Here is a 25,530-nt window from a genome sequence, read left to right as displayed (position 1 = left end):
AAAAAAAGATTTTTTTTAAAAAACATTTTAAATAATTTTCAAAAATTAAAAAGAAAAATGAAAAAGATTTAATTTTTGAAAAAGTTTTAAAAAGATAAGATTTTTTAAAATTGAAAATTTGACTTGACTTGTAAGAAACAACTAATTTTAAAAAATTTTTACCAAGTCAACTCAAATTTTCGAAAATTTGGAGAGAAATAAGGAAAAGATATTTTTTATTTTTAAATTTTTAATGATGAGAGAGAAAAACACAATTATGACCCAAAACATGAAAATTTTGGATCAAAACCAATTATGCATGCAAGAACACTATGAATGTCAAGATGAACACCCAGAACACTTTGAAGATCATGATGAACATCAAGAATATATTTTTGAAAAATTTTTTGATGCAAAGAAAACATGTAAGACACCAAACTTAGAAATCTTTAATGCATGGACTCTAACAAACGAAAAATGCATATGAAAAATAACAAAAGATACAAAACAAGAAAACATCAAGATCAAACAAGAAGACTTACCAAGAAAAACTTGAAGATCATGAAGAACACCATGAATGCATGAATTTTTGAAAAATGCATAATAATTTTTTTAAAACATGCAATTGACACCAAACTTAAAAATTGACTCAAGACTCAAACAAGAAACAAAAAATATTTTTGATTTTTATGATTTTATGATTTTTTTGTATTTTCTTTATTTTTTTCGAAAATATTCTTTAGAAAAACGAAAATAAAGACAAATTTTTGAAAGATTTTTGAAAACTTTTTTGAAAAGAAAATAAAAAGAAAATTACATAATCTGAGCAACAAGATGAACCGTCAGTTGTCCATACTCGAACAATCCCCGGCAACGGCGCCAAAAACTTAGTGGACGAAATTGTGATAATCAATAATGGCTCCAAAGGCTTGGTGCTCTCAAATGTGAATCACACTTTGTCACAACTCCGCACAACTAACCCGCAAGTGTACTGGGTCGTCCAAGTAATACCTTACGTGAGTAAGGGTCGATCCCACAGAGATTGTTGGTATGAAGCAAGCTATGGTCACCTTGTAAATCTCAGTCAGACGGATTCAAATTGATAGTGGTTTTCGTAAAATATAAAGAGATACTTAATTAAATAATAAAGGATAGAAATACTTATGTAAATTCATTAGTGGGAATTTCAGATAGGTGTATGGAGATGCTGTGTTCCTTCTGAATCTCTGCTTTCCTACTGCTTTCATCCAATCTTTGTCACTCCTTTCTATGGCAAGCTGTATGTAGGGCATCACTGTTGTCAATGGCTATATCCCATCCTCTCAGTGAAAAAGGTCCAAATGCTCTGTCACAGCACGGCTAATCATCTGTTGGTTCTCAATCAGGTTGGAATAGAATCCAGTGATTCTTTTGCGTCTGTCACTAACGCCCAGCCTTCAGAAGTTTGAAGCTCGTCACAGTCATTCAATCCTGGAATCCTACTCGGAATACCACAGACAAGGCTAGACGTTTCGGATTCCCATGAATGCCGCCATCAATTCTAGCTTATACCACGAAGATTCTGGTCAAGGAATCCAAGAGATATGCGCCCGGTCTAAGGTAGAATGGAAGTGGTTGTTAGTCACGCGTGTTCATAGGTGAGAATGATGATGAGTGTCACGGATCATCACATTCATCAAGTTGAAGTGCAACGAATATCTTAGAACAGGAATAAATCGAATTGGATAGAAAATAGTAGTAATTGCATTAAAACTTGAGGTACAGCACAGCTCTACACCCTTAATCTATGGTGTGTAGAAACTCCACCGTTGAAAATAGATAAGTGAAAGGTCCAGGCATGGCCGAATGGCCAGCCCCTAGATCTAAGAACTAAACGTCCAAAGATTGCTAATACATTAGTAAAAAGTTCTATTTATACTAAACTAGCTACTAGGGTTTACAGGAGTAAGTAATTGATGTATAAATCCACTTCCGGGGCCCACTTGGTGTATGTTTGGGCTGAGCTTGATCTATTCACGAGCTGAGGCTTCTCTTGGGCTTGAACGCCAAGTTGTAACGTGTTTTGGGCGTTTAACTCTGGTTCGTGACGTGTTTCTGGCGTTTGAATCCAGAATGCAGCATGGAACTGGCGTTGAGCGCCAGTTTACCTCGTCAAATCTCGAATAAAGTATGGATTATTATATATTGCTGGAAAGCTCTAGATGTCTACTTTCCAAAGCCGTTAAGAGCGCGCCATTTTTAGTTCTGTAGCTCCATAAAATCCATTTTGAGTGCAGGGAGGTCAGATTCCAATAGCATCAGCAACCCTTTGTCAACCTCTTATCAGAGTTTTGCTCAGGTCCCTCAATTTCAGCCAAAAAATACCTGAAATCACAGAAAAACACACAAACGCATAGTAAAGTCCAGAAATGTGAATTTAGCATAAAAACTAATGAAAATATCCCTAAAAGTAACTAGATCATACTAAAAACTACCTAAAAACAATGCCAAAAAGCGTATAAATTATCCGCTCATCACACGCGTTCATAGGTGAGAATGATGATGAGTGTCATGGATAATCACATTCATCATGGTGAAGTGCAATGAATATTTTAGAACAGGAATAAACTAAATTGAATAGAAAATAGTAGTAATTACATTAAAACTCGAGGTACAGCAGAGCTCCACACCCTTAATCTATGTTGTGTAGAAACTCCACCGTTGAAAATACATAAGTGATGAAGGTCCAGGCATGGCCGAATGGCCAGCCCCCAAAATGTGATCACATGATCAAAAATACAATCCAGGATGTCTAATACAATAATAAAATGTCCTATTTATACTAGACTAGCTACTAGGGTTTACAGAAGTAAGTAATTGATGCAGAAATCCACTTCCGGGGCCCACTTGGTGTGTGCTTGTGCTGAGCTTGAGCTTTACACTTGTAGAGGCTTCTTTTGGAGTTGAACGCCAAGTTGTGACGTGTTTTTGGCGTTCAACTCTGTTTCGTGACGTATTTCTGGCGTTTGACTCCAGAATGCAGCATGGAACTGGCGTTGAGCGCCAATTTACGTCATCTAATCACGAATAAAGTATAGACAATTATATATTGCTGGAAAGCTCTGGATGTCTACTTTCCAACGCCATTAAGAGCGCGCTATTTGGAATTCTTTAGCTCCAGAAAATTTGTTTCGAGTACAGGGAGGTCAGAATCCAACAGCATCAGCAGTCCTTTGTCAGCCTTCTTATCAGAGTTTTGCTCAGGTCCCTCAATTTCAGACAAAAAATACCTGAAATCATAGAAAAACACACAAACTCATAGTAAAGTCCAGAAATGTGAATTTATCATAAAAACTAATGAAAACATCCCTAAAAGTAGCTAGATCCTACTAAAAACTACCTAAAAACAATGCCAAAAAGTGTATAAATTATCCGCTCATCACACGCCCTTGTACGCACGCACACACCAGGATATGCTTTCTACTGGTGGCGTTAGCACAAATGAGGTGCCCGCACACCAAGTGACTCCTGGTTGGTGTGCGCACGCACACATTTGTGCGCACGCACACGTTCTGCTTCCTTTCTGAGTTGTGCGCACGCACACACTCTATTTTCCAGCACTTGTATTTTTGTGATCTAAACATGGTTTTGAACCCCTAAACCCCACTTATTAGCAAGCTTAGTAGTTATTTGAAGCTAGAAAATAGAGATAACTTGGGAATAAAGTAAAGATTAAAAATGACGAACGATAAGAGAAGGAGGTGCGTGTATGAACGAGTTCTGATGCTAAGGCTTGAATGATTGATTTTCTACAAGGATTATAAAATGTATGAGGCAAGTAAGAGAGTAAGGTAAGAAGTTGAGAATTGATGATGTTAATTAACTAAGGATAATAAAATGTAAGATCAATGAGTTAAGTGAAATTGAGAATGATGAGATGAGACATGAATTAGTATTGAGAATGAAAATGATAAATTATAAGAAATGATTGGATAACTTGAGTTTAGGGCGTTGCCCCATGTCAACCGGGATTTTTTCCGTAGTTATCATTAAGCTTGGGGTATTATTTTCCCCATGTCAGATTAGGGTGTTGTCTCTTCTCCCCATGTCAGCTTGGGATTCGTCCCATGGATATTATTGAGCTTGTGGGGTGTTCTCTTTCCCATGTCAGCTTGGGAATTTTCCCCATGGTATATTTTGAGCTTGAGAGCATGTGGGATGGCTACGTAACCGATAGTTGATATCAACAGCCATAGGACAGGCATGCATCATGTGCACATTATTTGAATTACTTATTTGTGAACAATTTGGGAATGCCTACGTGATTATAACATGCTATTTGTTGTACTTGTTATTTGTATTACTTGTAAGTTACTTGTGCTTGCCTTGTTTGCTTATTTGTCTGTGTAAACTAATTGGTGATAGAGAAGCGGAGGAAGGGTGGACCGGTTTGGAGATAAGGTTAGGTTTAAAGTATGCAAGGTTAGAATTCTTTAGGTCACTTACCCCTTTTATGGCTTTTGCTTAGAGTTTTAAGTTTTATAACTGTATGTTGGCATTCTAGGATTGCCTCTGGCATTCCCAAGACCTTATATATTATGTGTGGCACATTTACCATGTTGAGAACCCCGGTTCTCACCCCATACTGTGTTGTTATTTTCATATGCGGGTGGAGAGGCTCTTCGCTAGGCATATGGATCCCTAAAGCGAAGTAGTCCCTGGGTTATTTTGTTTCTCAATTTGTATATATATGTATACTTAGTTTTCTCTCCAAGAAACTTGATTATTTTGTTCCTCATAGAGGTTATAGAGGAGCTAGGGTCCTATTTCTGTATTTTGGATGATTGGGATACTTATGTATATATGTAAATATTCTCCGACCAGCCTTGGCTTTGCAGGTTGAGTCAAGAGCTAGTTTTACTGTATTCTTGACTTTCTTTTACTCTTTCACTTACTCTTATCTGTAACCTTTAGGTTTCTTAGCACGCAAGTAATTTCTTTTCTAAGTGTTGCACTTTTTATTTTGCGATTTTGTTTTGCCCATTTTTCAAGGCTCCTAGTTCAATATCTCTTTCACTATTATTATATATATTCTTACTTTTAGAAGTCGTAATACCTTGTTACCTCAGTCTTATGACTTAAGCATAAGATTAAGTATGGTAGGGTGTTAGACTAACAGACATTAACAATGATATTATTTAATTGAATAAACCTAACAGACTAAACATCATAAAATCCGTAGACATTTTCCCTACCCATGGCTTATTAACGGCCCAAAAGATGGTTAAGGATCATCCATTCAGCGATCTAAATACCACAATCATTCCTTCACCACAATTCAAGGCACATATTAACAAAGTAATATTATAAAAGAACAAACATCAGAAAAATAAATTTGTATTCTGAAAATTCATATTTTTAAACTTACGATTTCGCATGTTGTTGTAAGACAACTTGCTCAAGGAATTTACACTTAGAAAATTGGAAGTTTCTATGCGAAGGTGTTTTTTGGAAGTTTTTGCCGGATACAAACTTCTCAATAAAGTTAACATATCGTCAATGACACTCTTATGCTCTATCATCGATGTACGACATTTGAACGAATCCATGTATCTCACGGTCTCATAAAGCAAATTAACCACTATGAGAAACCAATGGCCATTAAGGTAAATTGGCACAAAATCTACAACAACACTCAGAAGATAATTTTTAATAAAAACAGCCATGAAATATTACTATACTAATTCATTGAATGTTGACCGAAATTAACAAATCTTGTGTAAACCATCCAGGTCTCCTATGAAGTTATTCTTGATGTATTTCGTTGTACCAGAACATTTATGTTTCGGACTTAAAACAATTTGCTACATTGAATATTGAACTAAGTGATGAATCTTATTATATTTATAGTATAACTAGAAAGATATATTTATATTGAAGAGTAAATTTTAAATTGCTAATAAACTTACAAAGAATGTTGGTTGCAAAAATTATTGGTTGCCATATTTATTTTTACATGGCCCAAATGGTCTCTTGGTCATCATCGAACAAACTAAGGTAAGGACCTACGGATTAAAGACAATTACGGTTATGCTGCACTAATCCAAATTTTATAATTTTACAAGCATAATAAAAAATACTACAAAATAATTCTTACATCACCAATTATTGACTTGCCAAGCATAATAGTCAGAAGAGTCTCGCGTGTGCCCATACAATGATGGTTTGAAACAAGCACTTTCCTTAAATCATGTAATCAGAATATTATATTATGGTGTTAGAAAAGGTTTAAAAAATAATTACATGACAAATCAACAATTAAAATGAGAAATAAATTAATTTTACTTCAGATCCAAATTGTTTCCAAAGATGTAAGCAGCAATGGCCAGTTCATATTCAAAAAATTTCATCTCTTTAGTTAACCAAAATAAAAGGCCAAACACTATAAAAACAATGTCAACATTAATTATTTAATCAAAATATACACACAAAATTATATATAATACTTCGTCTATATATAAAAATAAAAAATTTTATTAATAACAATGTTATTATAAAGACCAAAACTTACATGTGGCATGTCATTCCTGTCCATGTTTAGATTATAATTATTGTAATAAAGTCATGAACGGTCTAGAGGAAGTTTCTCCTCAAAATACAGTTCTTTCTACAAATCCAAAAAATTTGACAATTATTTTAAACATTGCTAAACTTTATTTACTAAAGATAATATTAGATTTATAATAGAGAGACATATGTTGTCTATCACTATTACCAACTTAACCAGATAGAGGTAAATAAAAAGTAGGACAGAGAGATTGGCTATGAGTGTAATTTAAAGTAAAAAAATATTACAAATGTGATGATGTAAAACCTCACTTGCACCAAATGATAATAAGAGATAATAGTTCAACAAAATATATATATATATATATATATATATATATATATATATATATATATATATATCACCACCATATCAAAATCTATACAAGCTTACAAAATCACATAATAAAGGAAAACAATATATTGAAATGGGTTCCAGTCATTGAAAAGTCAGTTTATTTGTAATTTATAAGGTAAAACAAAACCTGACACAAAGGCTGAAATACTAAGATAGCCATGACTTATTGGTCACATAAATCTAATAGTAACCACATGCTAATTCAGTTATAGTAGGTGGGATAGTTATGTAGCTCTGGAGGTTGCTGATCGTAAAACATTATGCATTTAATTTAGAAAAAAGTTTATAATTAAATTTTTATTAGTTGTTATCTAAAAAAAACATAAAACCTTAACTTTAGAGACTGGTAGTTCACGCTTTCTTTCTTTGTACTTCGATGTCCTCTTTTTCGTTACCGGTTCGTCACCCAAACACATTGAAGGGTTAGCGTCAAGTAAGTGTTTCAAAGTGCCTAATAGTGGTGTAACAGCTGGAGCAGTATTCGAAAGCTTTACACCGTGACTCCTATTTTTTTATGAGGAACCACCATTTCCACAAACTCTGGCAGAACTGTTGTTATCACATGCACAATAGTTTTGCGTATCATCATCAACAGTGCCTTAGCAATACCCTTTCCAAACTTCAAGATTTCATAAAATAAGACACACATTACTAAATAATAAGGTAATAACACAGCAAATCTAAATATCATAGAATATAACTAAACACGTGTTTAAAAAGTATACTAAGAAAGTAAGGCATATTCAACTATAATAGCCAAAAAATAAGTTACCTTCTCATCCAAAGTAGAGAAGTACATGTTTGATTCTCCCTTAGAAGTTATAGACGCATCCGATGTGTGCTAGTCAAACCAAATAAATTTCACTATTAATATTAGACTAAAGAAAGACAAAAAAAATAAAAACAGATCATCTCATAATCATATTTTTCATTTAACAAAAACAAGCATGATTACCTTACTCATCCTCTTTGCTCCTCTAGTTTGCGATCCCTGAAAAAAGAGTGCTTAGGTTTAAAACTTCACGTAAAACACTATTATTTATAGAGATAACTAACAAAAATAGTGAAAAAAAATCTTTTCTTTATAAAAAAATCCTAATAAATAATAATGATATTCTAATTTCAAATATGATATTCAAATTTAAATTTAATCCAATATTTTTTTTTATAAAGATGTCCTATAAAATAATAAAGATAATCCAATTTAGATCTCATATTCAAATTAAAGATCTAATATTTAAATTCTAATTTACCCATTTGTTGTGAGAGTGGTCTACTTCCATGAATCTCCACCATTGCTAGGAAGTTGTCTTCATAACCATCTTGGTCCCCATATACGAACTATTCTACATCCCATTCGCATGCAAAATCACAAACCACCACTTAGGAATGACACAACTACAGAGAGTTGGTGTAGGCCTTGTTGTTTTTGCAATCTTAATGGCAGTGACTGCAATTGTTGAGGTGAAAAGAAGGGACAGAGGGAGAAAAAATCCGATCCTTTTAACCCCATAAGCCTATTTGGCTTTTGTTTCAGTAAGCTATATTTGGTGTTGTGAACATGTTCACACTTGTGAGACTATTGGAATTCTTCTATAGAGAAGCATTTTCGAAGATGAAGTCGTTGTCAACATCGTTCACGTGGCTATCCATGTCTCTTGGATGCTTTCTGAGCATGGTGTTTGTGAATATCATAAATAGTGTTACGAAAAGAGTGAGTCCTAGTAAATAAGGCTGATTTAAAAGATAATTGAAAACGATAACGCGACAAAGAAGAGAATAGAAGACTATCACAATGTGGGGAGGCATTGGAAATGCTAGACCTGGAAAAGAGAGAACGACAGCTGTGATGGTCAAGTAGATTGGAGAATATCTAGAAAGTGGGAGGAGGGAGAAGGAAAAGAGAAAAATGAGGAATGCAGAAATGAAAAAGAGTATCAGAGACTAGAATTTCTGATAATTGAACATAATAACTAATATATTTTTTATTTATATATTATTTTAAAATTAAATTAAGATAATTCTATTATAATTTATAATTTATAATTAAATACTAATGAATAAATATAATGATAATAGAATAAAAATAGTAGAAAATTTAAAACTTATAATTTTAAATAAATTAAATAGTCTTATCTTATTTATCAACTATACTACCAATTAATATATTAATACTAAATAATTTTTATTATATTAAATTGTATGATATTTAGATATCTAAACAAATTAATTATTAGATATGATATTCTTTTGATTTTCTTTCTAATTTTGTAATTTTAATATGGGTACAAGATAGATAAACTAATATATTATTTGAAAAAAGATAATATTCTAATTTATTACTAATTTTACTAATATAAATTATACTATAATTGTATAAATAGTTTACTCTTTATTTATTAAGTGTGCGAATATGCGGATTTGTATATCAGATGTGTGGATACATGTCTGTGACTGATCTTTTTAGATAATTAAATATAGTCATTAATATATTTTTAATTATACATTTATTTTAAAATCAAATAAAGATAACCATATTATAATTTAGAGTTAAATACTAATGAATAAATATAATGATAGTAGAATAAAGATGATATTATTGACATATATAATTATAATAAAATTTATAACTCATAATTATAAATAAATTATTTTTTAATTAAAAATAGTTTACACCCAAATTCTATATTTTTATTTATTATTTTTAGAGAATTATGAAAAAAACTCAATTCAATTGTGATATACTAATTTTTTTGTTATTGTAAAATCCTATAATCAAATTAACTTAAAAATATGTATAAATTCTTCCAAAAAAAGTGACAAAATTAACTTAAAAATATATATAAATAATTATAATAACAAAGAAATAATAATAATAATAATAATAATAATAATAATAATAATAATAATAATAATAATAATAATAATAATAATAATATATCATGTTCATATAAAGTGAGCTATAGTTTACATATGCATTTCAAATTCCAAAAAATTAATTTTTATATTAAAGGTCTTTTTTTAATAATTAAATATTTCTAATAGTCTTTTTGAGTATTTTTTTAAATTAAATCTTACAAAAAATTTTAATCCAGTGATAGAAATGGATAGAAGTTCTAGTTTCAGTCATACAGAAGAAAAATAAAAATCTTGAATAGTTATACTTTGAACATATATTGATATCATTAAGGTATAATATAAAGGATGCTAACAAATAAAAATTATAATTATAGAAACCAAACACAAACCTATTACCTTTTTTTTAAAAGAATATAATATTATAATTATTATTAAAATCTCATATTTTTTATTTTTATTTTTTATATATTTCAATCTTTTTTTAAAAAAATAAATATATTTTTAAGTTATTTTTTATTTATTTCTATCTTTTAAGCCTATTTTTTCTTTAATTTTTTTTCATATATAAGAGACAAATATGGTTTTAGAGTATCATAAAATGGTCTCTCTAAATTGGTATCTATCTTAAACTAACGAAAAACTAGTCACATCCTACAATCACACCAATCCTTTTAGAGTGTGGATCTTATCCGATCCGATAACAATGCAGATCAAATAATATTTGCCGTTATTTTCGTCAGCACTTATGTTAGAGAATGCGAATTCTATATTTGATTTGCTTACAAAGAGAGAAAAAATAATGTAGTTGAGTATGCAGAGTATATATCTTTTTGAAAGAATATTTATGTAATTGCTTTTAACAAGATAGACACTAAATAGGCTATAACTTTTTTTTTTCTTCTTTTCTTACTTTGACTATGATTTATGTCATAAAAAAATCTTAATTTTCTTTTAGTACCATATTAAATTCAGATTAATATATATGTTTAAATGAAAGTTCAAAATCCACCACCATCATCATGAGTTTAATTTATCAAACTGTTAAGGATTTAAGTTCAAGTTTGCTAACACTCTTCCTTGACTCAGTTACAAATCTATAAGCGAATCAAATTCATAATGTCATTATATTAATTGAACAATAGTTTATGATAATTTTATTTTAATAATTGATTAAATTCACATTAATTGTTAGTATTTTATTTTAGACTTTCTCCTGAATAAATTTTATTTTTATTGGTTGTTGTTACAAAATAATTCTAATGAATATATTCTAATTAAGTGAATTAAGTTCTTAAACATAATTTTTAAATTGAATTTTGAAAATAGAATAATATTTTAAATTTTATTTTTGTATCAAAATCTTTTGATTAGTATATTTTAGATAGTTATACTAATATTTTATTTCCTAATGTATTAGATATGATATGATTTTATTTTGATATTCTTTATTATTGTATTAATCAATAATTTCTTTTTTTAATCTTAAAAAATATTATACTTACGTTAAAATAAAAATTTTCACTTATAGTTGGATATTGTTCATTTTTATAAAAAAAAGTTTTTTATATATATCTTACATTGTATATATTTAAATATTAAAATTGATAATATCATTAGAAAAAATAAATGGAAATTTGACATTAAAACAAAAAATTTTCATTCTTAAAAATTGGCCATCATTCAAAAAAAATAATAATAATAACTCAATTAGTAATCCATAATTTAAGAAAAATAACACATAATTGATATACACACTAACAAAATCAAATCACTAATAAATTAGATAAGAAAATAATTCTTACATTAAAGATGAGTGAATTTTCTTGTTCAATAAAAAAGTTTGATTGGTTTAAATTATTAAACTAAAATATTTCTCGTATAAAATTTTAAATTTAAAAATATTATAACTAACCCAACTAATCCAATTGAATTTAGCAAAGTCATGTACATTTTCTATGCATTCATAAAATTTACTTATCTTATGTAATATTAAGTTACTCTAAACATATACACAGATTACTCAGTTAGAGAGGAACAAAAATATCAAACATCCCATAATTTACTTTAACATCTTTAAAAATATATACTAATCAATGTTTGCCTATGCCTCTTGTCTTTTCTAACAGTGATCTCCTTTTAACATTTATTTTAATGTACTAAGTGATTATTTAGAGCAAAATAACAATAAATTTAAAGTTTAATCACTAATAAATTTAACTCACATTTTCAGTAACAAAAATATTTAGCTAAGTAATTATTTGAGCAAGACAACAATAAATTCAAGCTTCATAGATGATGATCAATACAAAATTCATCTTAGAGATAATTTTAAGCAACAAAAAAAATTGTTAAACAAATTATTCACGATTCAATGATTATAAATAGTAACAAATTCATATCAATGATATTTTTAGCAAAAAACTAGTTTAGTAATATTTTCAGCAACAAATTAAAATCAAAGTGCAGTGATGAGGGCAACAAAATTGAAAAAAAAAAGAACAGAAAAATTTATTGAAAATCACCAAATCGAGGACCAGCTTCTGGTTAGACGAAAAAATATGATAGCGGAAAGAAAGCTGACAGCAGGATTCAAAGTAAGAAGACGACAACGTCGACCAACCTCGGAACCGGCTACTTCTGCTGTCAGTAACGACGAGCACGAGAAGGCGCACGACTAAGTGCGAGACATGGAGAGACACCGACAATTAGTCTCAGAACTGGTTGCTGTCGCCAGCGACAACGAGCTCAGGGAAGACGTGCAAGCGCGATTGAGTGTGAGATGGTGACGGTGGCGACACGGAGAACGACGAAAACCTTAAGTGCGAGACCGGAGACGTAAGAGGGAGAAAGCTTGAGACTGCAAGAGCTAGTGAGTTAAGAGATGAGAGTGCTCGAACTTTAATGGGAAAAGGGGACGAAGGAAACACTGAGGGATAGGATTTTTTTGGGTCAGATTTAGAGATTGGTAAGACATTGAGATTGGACTTGGGCTTGGGCTAGGACAAGGATCTAGGGTTAGATTTTGTAGGGACCTAATTGTATTTTTAAATTTTTATGGATTTAAATATTTGTGAAATAAAAAGTTAGGGACATATTTATCTTTTTCTTAAAAAATTTAAGCATGATTCGGTTCAGATTATGTAAACCGATCGGATCAAATCGGATTTGATAATTATAATATGGACAATTAAATTTATTGTTATTGTTATAATAAACCGAGTTTGTTATGATTTATTAAAAATAAATTATTGATTGGTTTTATAATTTGTCCAACAACAATATAACACACGTAATGTCTAAAAAAAAGACATTTCTAATATCTTTATCAGAGTAGTCACCTTACAAGAAATTAGAAGTGGTAACTTCTGCGTTCAGAGAATCACGTTAAGATTAAATTTATTTTTTCTTATTAATTCTATCATTTATTTCCTTTCTCTCATAGTCTCTTTAGTACTTAAATCTTTTAAATATATAATTATATTTTTTATAAAATTTTTATTTTTTATTTTGTATAAAAAAAATTATTTTTTGTTTGGGTTAAAATTTATAAATGTAATTTTTGTATATTAGTTTATTATTATAATTTTGTTATAATATAAATTATTGATCTCATTAAAAAAAATCACGTAAATAAAAAATTAATTATAACTAATAATAAAATTATAAATAATTTAAATTTTTAAAATAATATTAAATAAAAAAGTATTGAGAGTAATAAAAATATTATGAGTAATATAATTTAATAAACTATATTTTGATATATTATTTTTGTTTTTGACATAAAATATATTTTGTCTATTTTTATATATTATTTTTAATTTAATAATTAATATTAATTTTTATTATAAAATAGATTCATAAAATTTATTTAAATATTTAAATTAAAATAATATAAAATAATTATTTAAATTCATGTTATTTTTAATAAATTTTTATTTAAAAATAATTTTGAATAATATAATCTAAATAATATTTATTTTATTATAATATATTTTGATATAAAATTGTCAAACATAAATTAAGTTAACACTAATTTATTAACTATAATTGATTTTATATTTTACACAAACTCTCATTTACAAACTTTAATCTAAACACACATGGCAGTTAAACTTACTAAGAACTAATATAGTAATATGACACTAATGGTACAAGTTTTTCTTAAACAAATAAAAAGTTATATTATTAAAAAATATTCAAAAGTAATCTCACATTTGCAAGATATATCGAAACAAAATTTAAAAAAATAAAAATAAAAATGATCACTAATAAATTATAACTCAAATTACTAAAAATTATTTTTAATATAAAAATGAAGATGATGTTTTATTTATATATTGATTGACATTTAAAATGTATTATTATAATATTGTGGAAATATTTAACACGTTGTCTCCCTACATGTTTTAACACGTCTGTAATTATATCAAATAATTTCATTTCTAACAAAAACATTAATATTTTTTTATATAAAAAAATTATCCTCAAATAACATAATTTTCTCACACTTATCTAAAAAATTATGAGTTCAAATCTTCTTAATAAAAAAAATAAAAATCATCCTTCTCACCTTAAAAAAATATATATATATTCTTTTCGCCCACTGCCAAAAGCTTAACATCCCCATCTCCACATAATAGAATTCAGCCCCATGTTGAGGCATAACTCTAAAAAATGTTCCATATTAAAATATTTTAGCCGCGAGAAAGTGGTGAAACTTTAAGGTGGAATCTGGGGTCGTCATATTTAGTTACCGTATGAGATGGCAAATCTAAATTCAGATCCGGTCTATAATCTTATCCTTTCGTTGCCATTTGTGTTGAATAGCAGAATAGGGAGCCCGCCAACGCCAAGTCCACATGGCCGGTCAAACACACTGAGTTTCTACTCTCCAACAGTAACACGGGACACAGTAATTAAGTAGCAGAAGCAGCAGAAACAGAAGAGGAAGAATAAGAACAAATAATGGCGGATCCAAATTTGGAATGCAACAGCACATTGATTATTTTTAACGACAGCACCAGATGGGCTAATTAATTATAGCACCCTAAAATAAAACCTCCTAAAAATCAACCCAAGTTGAGGATGAAGAGAAAACCTCATAAACCCGTGATATTGAGCTTCTTGTTCCCAATAACGAGATCCACCATTCTCATCCTCTCCATGGCTTCCCTCCTCTCCCTCTCGCTCTGCATCTTCCTCTCCCTCTTTCTTTCATCCTCCAACGCCCAACTTACCCCCTCCCTCCCTGTCCTTCAAGCATGCAAGGCCACGCGCTTCCCTCTCATATGCCACACCACGCTCAGTTCCGTGACCCAAACAAATCCTGACCCAACCCCAGTCGAGCTCGTCCAATCCGCCATTAATTCATCCTACACCAAACTCCACGATGCCATCACCATGATCTCCTCCCTCTACGAGGACTCCATCGCCAGCAACCGCACCCGCGCCACCGCGGCCAAGACCTGCATTCAGATCCTCCGCTACTCCCGCCGCCGCACTTTCCTCGCCGCCGACGCCGTCCCCCGGAATGCCACAAAAGACGCCCGCGCATGGCTCAGCGCCTCCTTGGCCTACCAGTACGGTTGCTGGTCCAGCCTCAAGTATGCCAACGACACCCTCTCCGTCGCGGAGGCGATGGTTTTTGTAGATTCCCTTACCTACATCACCAGCAACGCCCTCAGCATGGTCGCATCCTACGACCTCTTCGGCAACGACACCGCTTCATGGAGGCCGCCGTTAACGGAGCGTAACGGCTTCTGGGAGCCACCGGTCGCTTCGGGAGGGTTCGGATCGGGATATAAATTAGGAGTGCCGTCGAAATTGACGCCAGACGCTACCGTTTGCAAGAACGGGGATGGTTGTTACAGGACGGTGCAGGAGGCGGTTCACGCGGCGCCGGATAACCTTAAGGTCGGAGAACGGATGTTCGTGATTTACATAAAGGAAGGGGTATATGAAGAGAAGGTCAGGGTTCCGCCGAAGAAGAAGAATGTGGTGTTCTTGGGCGATGGAATGGGCAAAACCATCATCACCGGTTCCCGCAGCGTTGGGCTTATGCCTGGAATGTCAACCTATCACTCAGCCACCGTCGGTGAGTTCTTTTTCTTTTCTTTTCTTTTCTTTTTTTTGTGTTTAATTTGTATCAAAATATCTTATACAAAGATTCATTTATGTATTTGTATCGTTACTAATTTATCTTATAAGTCACTTACACAATCTTTGCATGATGATTAAAACTCTGAAATTTGAGCATGAATTATTGTCAATGGCTTGGCAAATTGTTGTTTTGGCAGGGGTTCTTGGGGATGGATTCATGGCCAAGGATCTCACCATCCAGAACACGGCTGGTGCTGATGCGCACCAGGCGGTGGCCTTCCGATCGGACAGTGATCTTTCCGTCATTGAGAATTGCGAGTTCATTGGCAACCAAGACACACTATATGCTCAAACCTTGCGCCAGTTTTACAAAAATTGCCGGATCATTGGCAATGTGGATTTCATCTTCGGAAACTCGGCGTCAATCTTCCAAGACTGCGAAATCCTGGTCAAGCCGAGGATAGTCGATCCGGAGAAGGGAGAGACCAATGCCATCACGGCACAGGGCAGGACGGACCCTGGTCAGTCGACCGGCTTTGTTTTCTGGAATTGCTCGTTTAATGGCACTGAGGAATATATGGCATTGTATCACAGCAAGCCTCAAGCACACAAGAACTATCTAGGTAGGCCATGGAAGGAGTATGCTAGGACAGTATTCATTAATTCAACCTTGGAAGCCCTGATTGCACCGGAGGGTTGGATGCCTTGGAGCGGGGACTTTGCGCTGTTGACGCTATACTATGGAGAATTCGAGAACTCAGGACCCGGTTCGGATTTGGCTAAAAGAGTTCCATGGAGCAGCAGGATCCCCAGTGAGCATGTGGATACTTACTCAGCTCAGAATTTCATTCAAGGAACTCATTGGATTCCGTCATCTCTGTGATTAGCTCATCTTAGGAGAGGGATGATAGAGCAAGGGAGAGGAGGAGGCATTGATCGTAATGGGGAAAAAATTTTGCATTTTTTTTGTTCAATCATGTTAGGTATGCACCAAAATCCACTATCAGTGTAGAATATACATTTAAATACAAACTATATACTAAAAATAAATTAAACCACTCATGTATTTATATACAAATACATAGTGACTGATTTGGTAGTTGGTAATTGGTGTTTACGTGGCATTTTTGTTTTTTGTTTACATCCCCTTTGTAATTACCAATACAATATGATTTCAGAAGCCATTTGGAGAGGTTCCAAGAATAATGAGATCTATCTATATTCTTTTTACATGATGGTTCTTTTTTTGCAAGAAATCATATGATCGAGCCAACTAAATTGATTAGTAGATTCCACAAAGCTTTCCGTCCAATAATGTAACAAATAAAAAATAAGGAAGGATAACCAACAAGTCATTTGGATTTTGAACATGTGTATTTGTATCAAAAATAGCAATTCACATGCTATAAATTAATTGATTCACGTGCCCCTCTGCTGGCTTACTTAAATAAATAGGGTCCGAAATGGTGGGTGGGGTTGATTACCTATCTCTGTATTCATATTCACTTGCTTAAGAAACTTATAACCATACGGTATAGGTTAAAAGTTGAAACAATAAAATGTGTTTAACAGCACAAGAATTGTATTTTGATTTATTCAGCTCAATTCCTCTAAAACTGGAGGAAACAAAATTTGCTTGATCCCTTTTTGTCTCCTAACACTACTAAGAGAAGGAGTCAAATCAAGTAAGTTACAAAGCAGAAAGAGATGATGTAGTAATGGCAGGTGGTGTTGGATGGTAAGACTCATCATCAGTCCAATTTGTCTCTCCCCAGTGCCTCAACATGCTCTTCCAATGGCACAAGTTATCGATACATTTCTTCAACCGAGGATCTTTAATTTTGAGTCTCCAGTGACCATCTGTGTAGTTTGCTGTCTCGGCTTGTCTCCGATCCCATTCTAACTGAGCCTTTTGCTTTGATGGCAGCAAACAGAATTGTTGCAGAACCTCAGGCATTGCATCATGCACCTTCCACCACTTGGCGTGCGCAACGTCGCTCGCAAACTCATGGAATATGTCAAAGTTCCAGTTGCAATCATAGTCGCGGAAGCATAACCAAGGCTTCAAGCCTAGGTAGTGAAGAACATAGAGGATTGGAGGCTCGGCACCAAACAACAAGGTTTTCATTTTTTTCTTCTCTTCTTCGTCGCCGATCCAGAAATGCTTCAAGAAGTTCATGTGTCTTGGAATCCTATGCCACCATGTGAATATCTCATTCAGGTATCCCTGGTCTCCTCCATTGTAAGATTCAATCTCGTTTATGTGATCCATTAGGAGCTGGAATGTGCAATTTGATGGCTCAACCAGCATGACTCCAGAGTTGAAAAGCGTGGCATTGTTTCCAGTAGCAGTGATTTCCGGCATGCCAAAGAGGAAATCTATGTTTCTTAGTATGAGCAAATCTGCATCTATGAATATTATCTTGTCATAATCTGTTAGTTGCCATAAGCGGAACTTGCTGTAGTTCCATTCATTGTAAGCATCCTTTTCGGCTTTGGGGTTTCTGATCCTCTTTATTGTCCTGACTTTCCACCCTGCTGCTTCCAAACCACTTCTGTGATATCCACTTATTGTCTCATCAACAAGTATAACAAGGTCTCGACTTGATCCGGCCATGCGGATGCTTTGCGCCGCCGCGATTGCTCCACACACATAAACATGTGCTGAATGCAGAATTGTTGCGTACGCTTCTCTCTCAGCATTTCCATTGTAAACCAACTCTGTTTCCAACACAATCACGTTAAAAACATCAAACTCCAAATCACTTAGTATTTGGTATAGAATACAACTGACCTTTGCCCCTCATAGGAATTGTGAGTTCACAGGATCCTACAGGAAGTTGAACCTTTTGTCTCAAAACACTCAAGTTTGGTCTGTATAACCATGCATTTCCTTCGCGTCCAACAAGTTCTTTGCAGGTAAACAGATTCGGCATTGGGAAGCAATCGGTAACAAAGAGAACATGCACAGTGTAGTTTCCTTTAAAAGAGGCTGCAAGGCGAGCCGCGGCGAGCTGAAGATGCAAACGAGCAACATCTCTAGACCAATTCTTGCCAACACCTTTCCGGCAAGGAAGCTTGACGGCGATGAGATTAAGTCGTATGCCGGGAGACCTCAGACTTGGCAGAGAGGGGCAAACGGGAACTTCCTCCTCTTCTTCCTCATCGATCCATTCGGGGTATAGGCTCTCCCATGTCACATTTCTTGCAGCATACTCCAAGTTCAATTCAACATGTGTGGCATCAGGATTAAGATTCTCAAAACCACTTATCTCTGTCTTGTTGAAATTCACAAGCCCAATGCCCTGAACTTTATCTTTCCCTGTTAATTTCTTGGTGATTTTCGCAATATCACTCAAACGAGTATCTACATTCGCGATATATCTAGGATCCGACCCACCCCATAACCACCTGTACACAAAAAATTAGTCATCCATTTACTGGAAGATTAAACGAAATTAGATGTTGCATTTGAATTTGAAGACTTACACAGAGCCAGAGGTTGTTAAATGGGTGGTATTGTAGACCTCTGGAGAGTAGAGGAGTGTTACAAAAGTTCCACAAATGGTTACCAATAACAGAAGCTTTAAGAATGAGAACTTGCATCTTGAGCTCCTATCTTGTACAGTTAAATGGAATGGTTTCTCTACCTCTTTTGCTTTGTTATTTTTTGGCAATCTTCGTTTGTATAAATCTTCACTGTACCACATAATAATTGCTATATTATTCACACCGAGTTAATTACTATATTCTTTCGCAGCTTCTAAGATTTCAAAATGTGTATTCTATTCGATATTGCATTGTCGCCAAAAAAATCACGAATTCATTTTGGATCGATTCATCAAAGTACTAACTGCCCATGATCAATTTTACATCAATAAAAGCAATATATTTTTTGGTGGAATATGGACTCGTTTCATACACAATGAAGAGCATATATGGAGAGAAAAACAATTAATTACTGCACTTCTATTTTTCGTGGACAGATTGTAAAGAATTTGATTATTGATTGATGAGAAAGTTTGACACGGAAATGAAATCATAGAGTTAGTTTTAATCAATAATGATATATGTCTCTCTTGTACTATAAATTGGACAAGACTAAAATCCAATGTAAGTTGCAACCACCGTAGAAAGGTATTGGGCCACTTGGCTATATATATATATATATATATATATATATATATATATATATAGAGAGAGAGAGAGAGAGAGAGAGAGAGAGAGAGAGAGAGAGAGAGAGAGAGAGAGAGAGAGAGAGAGAGAGAGAGAGAGAGAGAGAGAGAGAGAGAGAGAGAGAGAGAGAGAGAGAAGAGAGAGAGAGAGAGAGAGAGAATTAGAATTCTGGTTCCTTATTGGATTATATTGTAAATAATGTGATAAAATGTCATCATCATTTATTTTCTTGAAGATATGAAGAGTGAGAGATGAATGACACAAAAAAAGCTAACTCTACGCGTAGGTCCCTCTGCCGTTTGAAAAGGATTTTACAACACTATGGAATACTACTAAAAATCTTATATAGTATTTGCATGCATGGAAAAAATAATGTTAACAGCTAGATCTGAGAATTGAACAAGAACCTGATTCATCCTTAGCAAATAATTTGTGAATATTATTATATGATCCTTAGAAAAAAGAAAATGCGATGAAGAATGTTGGTTAAACTCACATGGTTGTAGGCAAACGGTGTCGAGGTTCAACAGCATGAGGAGAATTTCCCATTGTTCCTCTCATTCATTCAGTTTCAGCTACAGTTGCATGCAACCAACATCTGATCTATTTCAATTGATAACAAGAAAACGGATCAATCAAATTGCTGAAAATCAAATAAGATAAGTTCCCATAGAACCATCTTTTGGTGTACATGATTTGTTATTACATCAATGTGAGTGAAAAATTAGTGTAAGAATGCGAGAAACGCAATGACTACTACAACATAGTACACTGTCTAAATTTAATAAACTTGAAACACATAAATGATGTTGTTGTTGTGTGATGAAGCATACAAAGAGGGAACTAATTAACACACAAACCTTTTAAGTTTGGAGGTTAGAGAGAGAGAGAGAGAGAGAGAGAGAGAGAATCTTGATCTTGAGGAGATGGAGTTGTGGGGGGAGTTTGAAGCCAATATACAGAGTGATGAGATATAAGTGAAAGTAACTTGTTTCAGAATAATCATTTCTTTGTCTTTCAGTTTCATTCTAGTTCTATTTGGTGCTCACCAACTCTCTCTACCTCATCTCTCTTCCTTTTCCTTCACTATTCCTATATATTTTCTCCTTCTTTCATATATATTATAATATTTCAGTTTTCTTATTGGAGGATGAGTAAATACCATTTCGCTTTACACTTCTACTCTTTTATGACGGAAACAACTCATAAGTGTAGTTCAAAAGGGCAAAGGCACCATCATATACATATACAAGACATGCCCCCATTATTCTTATAAGGAACCAAAACCTTATAGCTAAAAACTAAATAAAATTATATTAATTTATATTAATAATTAATTAATTTTAAATTTTTTAAATTTAAAATTTAAAAAATTTTAAATTTTTTAAATTTAAAATTTAAAAAATTTTAAATAATTAAAACCTATAAAAATCTTCCTCTTTTTTCTCACATTAATCTATCCACTTCTAACAATCACAAATTCAAAAAATATATAAAAGAACATCCATTTAATATGAAAAAGAAACATTCTAATACTTAGTAGAAGAAACATCCATATATATTAACTCGTAAAAATTTTGAATTCATCCAAAGGTATTTGGTTGGATTTTGGCTGATATGCTTTTAGTTCTCTAGTTTTACTCTTATTCTTATAACAGTGAAGGTTAATTAGTATATTCAAAAATGTTAACTTTCATTTTTTTTATGGGATATTTACTCTCTATTCTAAAAGAATTAAAGTTTAATATCTTCCATGTGTATATATAATATCTAAGTGAATGGAAATTAGTATATACGGTAAATATTTAGAATTAATATGTTCATAAAAATGTGAAATCAAAATTTTCTATGCTACTATCAAATATTTATTTAGTATACATATATTAACTCAACCCTTAGATAACTTAAATTATATATATATATATATATATATATATATATATATATATATATATTTATAAAAAATAATAATAAAGAACAAATTATTTCTATAATCAAATTCAACTAATTTTTTGTCTTTTTTTTAATTAATTTTTATTGTGCTAATAAATTATTAGACTTAGTTAGTTAAATTTAATTACTAAAATAATTTGACCATGTAGCATTACGGTATATTTATTATCTGAACTAATGCTCATAAACATATCTTATTTAAATGTCTAAATTTTATTAGAAACAATATAAATCAGTTTGATATATGTATAGTACTTGATTGATAGACACCAAAAAAAAAAAAAAAAAAAATACATGATTGATTAATTAATGGCAATGGAGTCAATACTTAGAAAAAGTGTACATCATGGCGTTGTGGCTTCTAATATCTTTTAAGTGATTTCAAGTACAAATTGCAAATCAAACTTGGAGCAATAAAACTCACAATAATTTTTCACCAAAAGCAAATAGCAATAATCTAACATTAAAGGTTCCTATTATGCCAAGAGGAAGATAAAATAGCAAGTAGGTTTTAATTATTACATGCATTCACCTCTATTATCTTGAACCATCAACTTGTTCTTTTGGCCATCATTTAATTTGGTCCACCATTAAATCAAATTTTGTTATGTTATTTAAAAGCACATCAGATATATTAGAACCTAAAAAAAAAAAGATTGTCATTTTAGCGAGAGTTGTTGCTTCTTGCTGGAGATTAGGTTAATGAAAACAATTGTTTATTGGATTTAGAGTAAAGGTGACCACTTGTCCCATCCTATATATATCACTTGCCAAACAGGAAAACTTAATTATTCGTGTTTTTACCAGAATCTACAAATCATTCCCTTTGAATTGTGAAAACTTTTTACTTTTATTTGATCCTATATATCCTAGCCTATAGGACTTTACATAGGTACCTTACCCTGAATCATTATTTTATTAGATAGTCAATGTGTGCATTATTAGACAAGTGTTAAAAATATTAGTAGAAATTTTTAAATTTTTTGTCTTAATAAAAATATAGTAAAAATTTTAGAAATTTAAATTTATATATCTTTTATAAAAAGTTAATTGGTAATCTATTTTAAGAATATATATGTTACCTAAACTATTAGAAAAATGTCTGACTCTGTTGATTAATTTCATGAATCATGGATTGTAGGTAAACATTCCTATCATTATTATAATCTTTTGCCTTCATATTTAATGGCTAGCAATGAAGTTCATCTCCATTTGAAGAAATTTGTGTGGCAACGTCAAACACCTAATTAGCTACCACAGACAACAACACATGGCACTATCTTTTTTTTTAATTATGTTCCATGTGTTTCCATTGTTGTTATTATAAGTTATAATAGCATGATTATAATCAATAATCACACTTCAAATTAATTGATGACATTGGTTTAAGTGTCCTTTCACGGACTATTTCACCAAACCCTGTATGGTCTTAACACTTTTAAAATTAGTCAAGAATGCAACGATTAAAAATATACATACTAAGTGTACATTAAAAATTAATCATAAAATTAGTCATTAATAAAAATATAATACATATTAAAATATAAAATATATTTTAAAAATAAATTAAATAATATATATTTATGCATAAATACACAATACTGTGACTGATTTTTAGTGTGCATGCAATATTTTAAATTGGAAAAGTTAGCTAATTATCCAAAAGATTAAAAGCATTATTGCAATATATAACTAACCACCCTTGTTCCCTTGTCTACTTACCATTCTCTTCTCTAGTCTTTGCACTTAAGTTAAGACATGCGGCGGAGGAATTAGCATTGGGGTTAGGATGAAATTCCATTATCTAGTAAACAGTTTAATATGACTAATGCAAAGTTTAAAACATTATTATTAGTGGCACCGCCCACAATCATTTGTAGTAAAATCAAACCCTATATATAAGTGAACTAGGCTGCTGAACAGGTGGCAGTGTTATAACTGAACAGATTTGTATGGTAATGATTGGAGGAGAGGCTATAACAAATTGCCAATGGAAGCCTTGCACCCATCGTTACGTATGCCTGCCAACCCAATGCATTTACATTTACGATTCGTTACATATAATATAGTAATAATTGACTGATACACAATGGCCAACAAGAATTCTAACAAAGGGATAGGATTAACAATGAGTAGGTAAACAATAATTATTTTAAATAATATAAATAATTATTAATTAAATAAAAATATATTATATTTTTAAATTAATTATCTAAATTTTAATATTAAAATAATTATTCGTATACTTAATAAAATAAATATTTAATATATTTATTATTTATATTATTTAATGTTTTTATTATTTATTTATACTTTTTCTAACAATAAGTAAAGTATAAATAAGTTCGGTTTTTTTTTCCTCAAATCTATTATGTTTTTAATAAGATTTACTTTTTGTTATAATTATTGTACTATATTTATTTTTATATTTTTTATGATATGAAAGATAAAATTTTTATTATTTCTTTTTTTATTAATCTTTTACTAAAAATAAAAATATATATATATACAAAAGTAAAAAATATAACATTTTTCTTCATATTTATTTTGTGTACATTACCAAGAATGATATTCAAAAACCTAAAATTAGATGTTGGTTGTTTACGTATAGAAGAACAAATAATTAAAAGTAAATATTTTTTTCGATTTTTGATTATTTGTTTGAAAAACATAAAGCAATTCTGTATAATTCAAAAATTTCTAATAATATTTTAATCATTTAAATAATTGATCTAAGTAATTCTTGTAAACGATGATCTAATTTATTAGGAATTGCTTAAACTAATTATTTTAACTATTAAAGACCGAATAAAAGTTTTAGATTATAAATGACTGTTTTGTTTTTTGAATAAATAGTTAAGGGTCAAAAAAATATTTACTCAATAATTAACAATAAGTAGATGAACCTGCATGTAATAATATAACAAAATGTTTTAACTTTTGAAAAGATCGATAAAACAAGAAATATAAGATGTCTTGTGTCAACTAACTCTCATTTCACCAATTTATTATAGAAAGGAAAAGTTTAGGGGCCAGCAATTTTATCAAATTCTGGCCAGCATGTAACCATAAAAGAAGAGTGAGCCATTAGATGAAATCTCACGTTAATCTCACACCATTAAAAGTCTTATTGATGGCTATTTGATGGCTATAAATCCCAAAAGTTGCTGACCTCCTAGCATTTCTCTAGAAAGTACGATTATTTTTGATTAAAGTACGACTCTATGAATGGATAGAATGGATGGGGTATTATATATTCATCATGTATGTAATAATTTATCTGATAAGATACAACCCAATTTATTAGTTACGTGGTTCATACTTGATTCAACGATAAATACAATAAGAGTATATTTTCGATGAATATAATATACCAAAATTTTTAACGGGACAAACTAAGAAAATGGAAGGATCAGATACACATATGGATGGAGACGTTAGACAGTGCGTATACTGTATTGGAAGCAAAGCAAGTGATCAATATGGTAAAGGTTCTCAATCCATGAAGAAATTGCAAGTTT

The 25,530-nt window shown here is 31.4% G+C and overlaps 2 protein-coding genes across 3 annotated transcripts; one reads left to right on the top strand and one right to left on the bottom strand.

Annotated features, from left to right (window-relative positions):
* The first annotated feature begins 14,560 nt into the window (after positions 1-14,560).
* On the top strand, positions 14,561-17,110 carry LOC112715894 (probable pectinesterase/pectinesterase inhibitor 51). Its single transcript, XM_025767714.3, has 2 exons — positions 14,561-15,875; positions 16,078-17,110. The coding sequence occupies exons 1-2, from the start codon at positions 14,867-14,869 to the stop codon at positions 16,761-16,763; spliced, it is 1,695 nt and encodes a 564-aa protein (XP_025623499.1). The 5' UTR covers positions 14,561-14,866; the 3' UTR covers positions 16,764-17,110.
* A 334-nt stretch (positions 17,111-17,444) lies between these two features.
* LOC112715893 (UDP-glucuronate:xylan alpha-glucuronosyltransferase 1) lies at positions 17,445-21,054 on the bottom strand. 2 transcript variants are annotated; one of them, XM_025767712.3, is made up of 5 exons: positions 20,917-21,054; positions 20,553-20,659; positions 19,370-19,579; positions 18,675-19,291; positions 17,445-18,601 (listed from the first exon to the last, which is right to left on the bottom strand). In XM_025767712.3, the coding sequence occupies exons 2-5, from the start codon at positions 20,615-20,617 to the stop codon at positions 17,571-17,573; spliced, it is 1,923 nt and encodes a 640-aa protein (XP_025623497.1). In that variant the 5' UTR covers positions 20,618-20,659; positions 20,917-21,054; the 3' UTR covers positions 17,445-17,570. The 2 variants fall into 2 exon arrangements, with proteins under 2 accessions (XP_025623497.1, XP_025623498.1); XM_025767713.3 differs by having other exon boundaries at positions 20,553-20,654; positions 20,917-21,053.
* Between the last annotated feature and the right edge of the window lie 4,476 nt (positions 21,055-25,530).

Source organism: Arachis hypogaea, chromosome 10 (genome assembly GCF_003086295.3).
Source record: "Arachis hypogaea cultivar Tifrunner chromosome 10, arahy.Tifrunner.gnm2.J5K5, whole genome shotgun sequence".
Classification (NCBI taxonomy): Eukaryota; Viridiplantae; Streptophyta; class Magnoliopsida; order Fabales; family Fabaceae; genus Arachis; species Arachis hypogaea.
The sequence above is the reverse complement of the archived record's forward strand: the minus strand, read 5'-3'. Positions and strand labels throughout refer to the sequence as shown.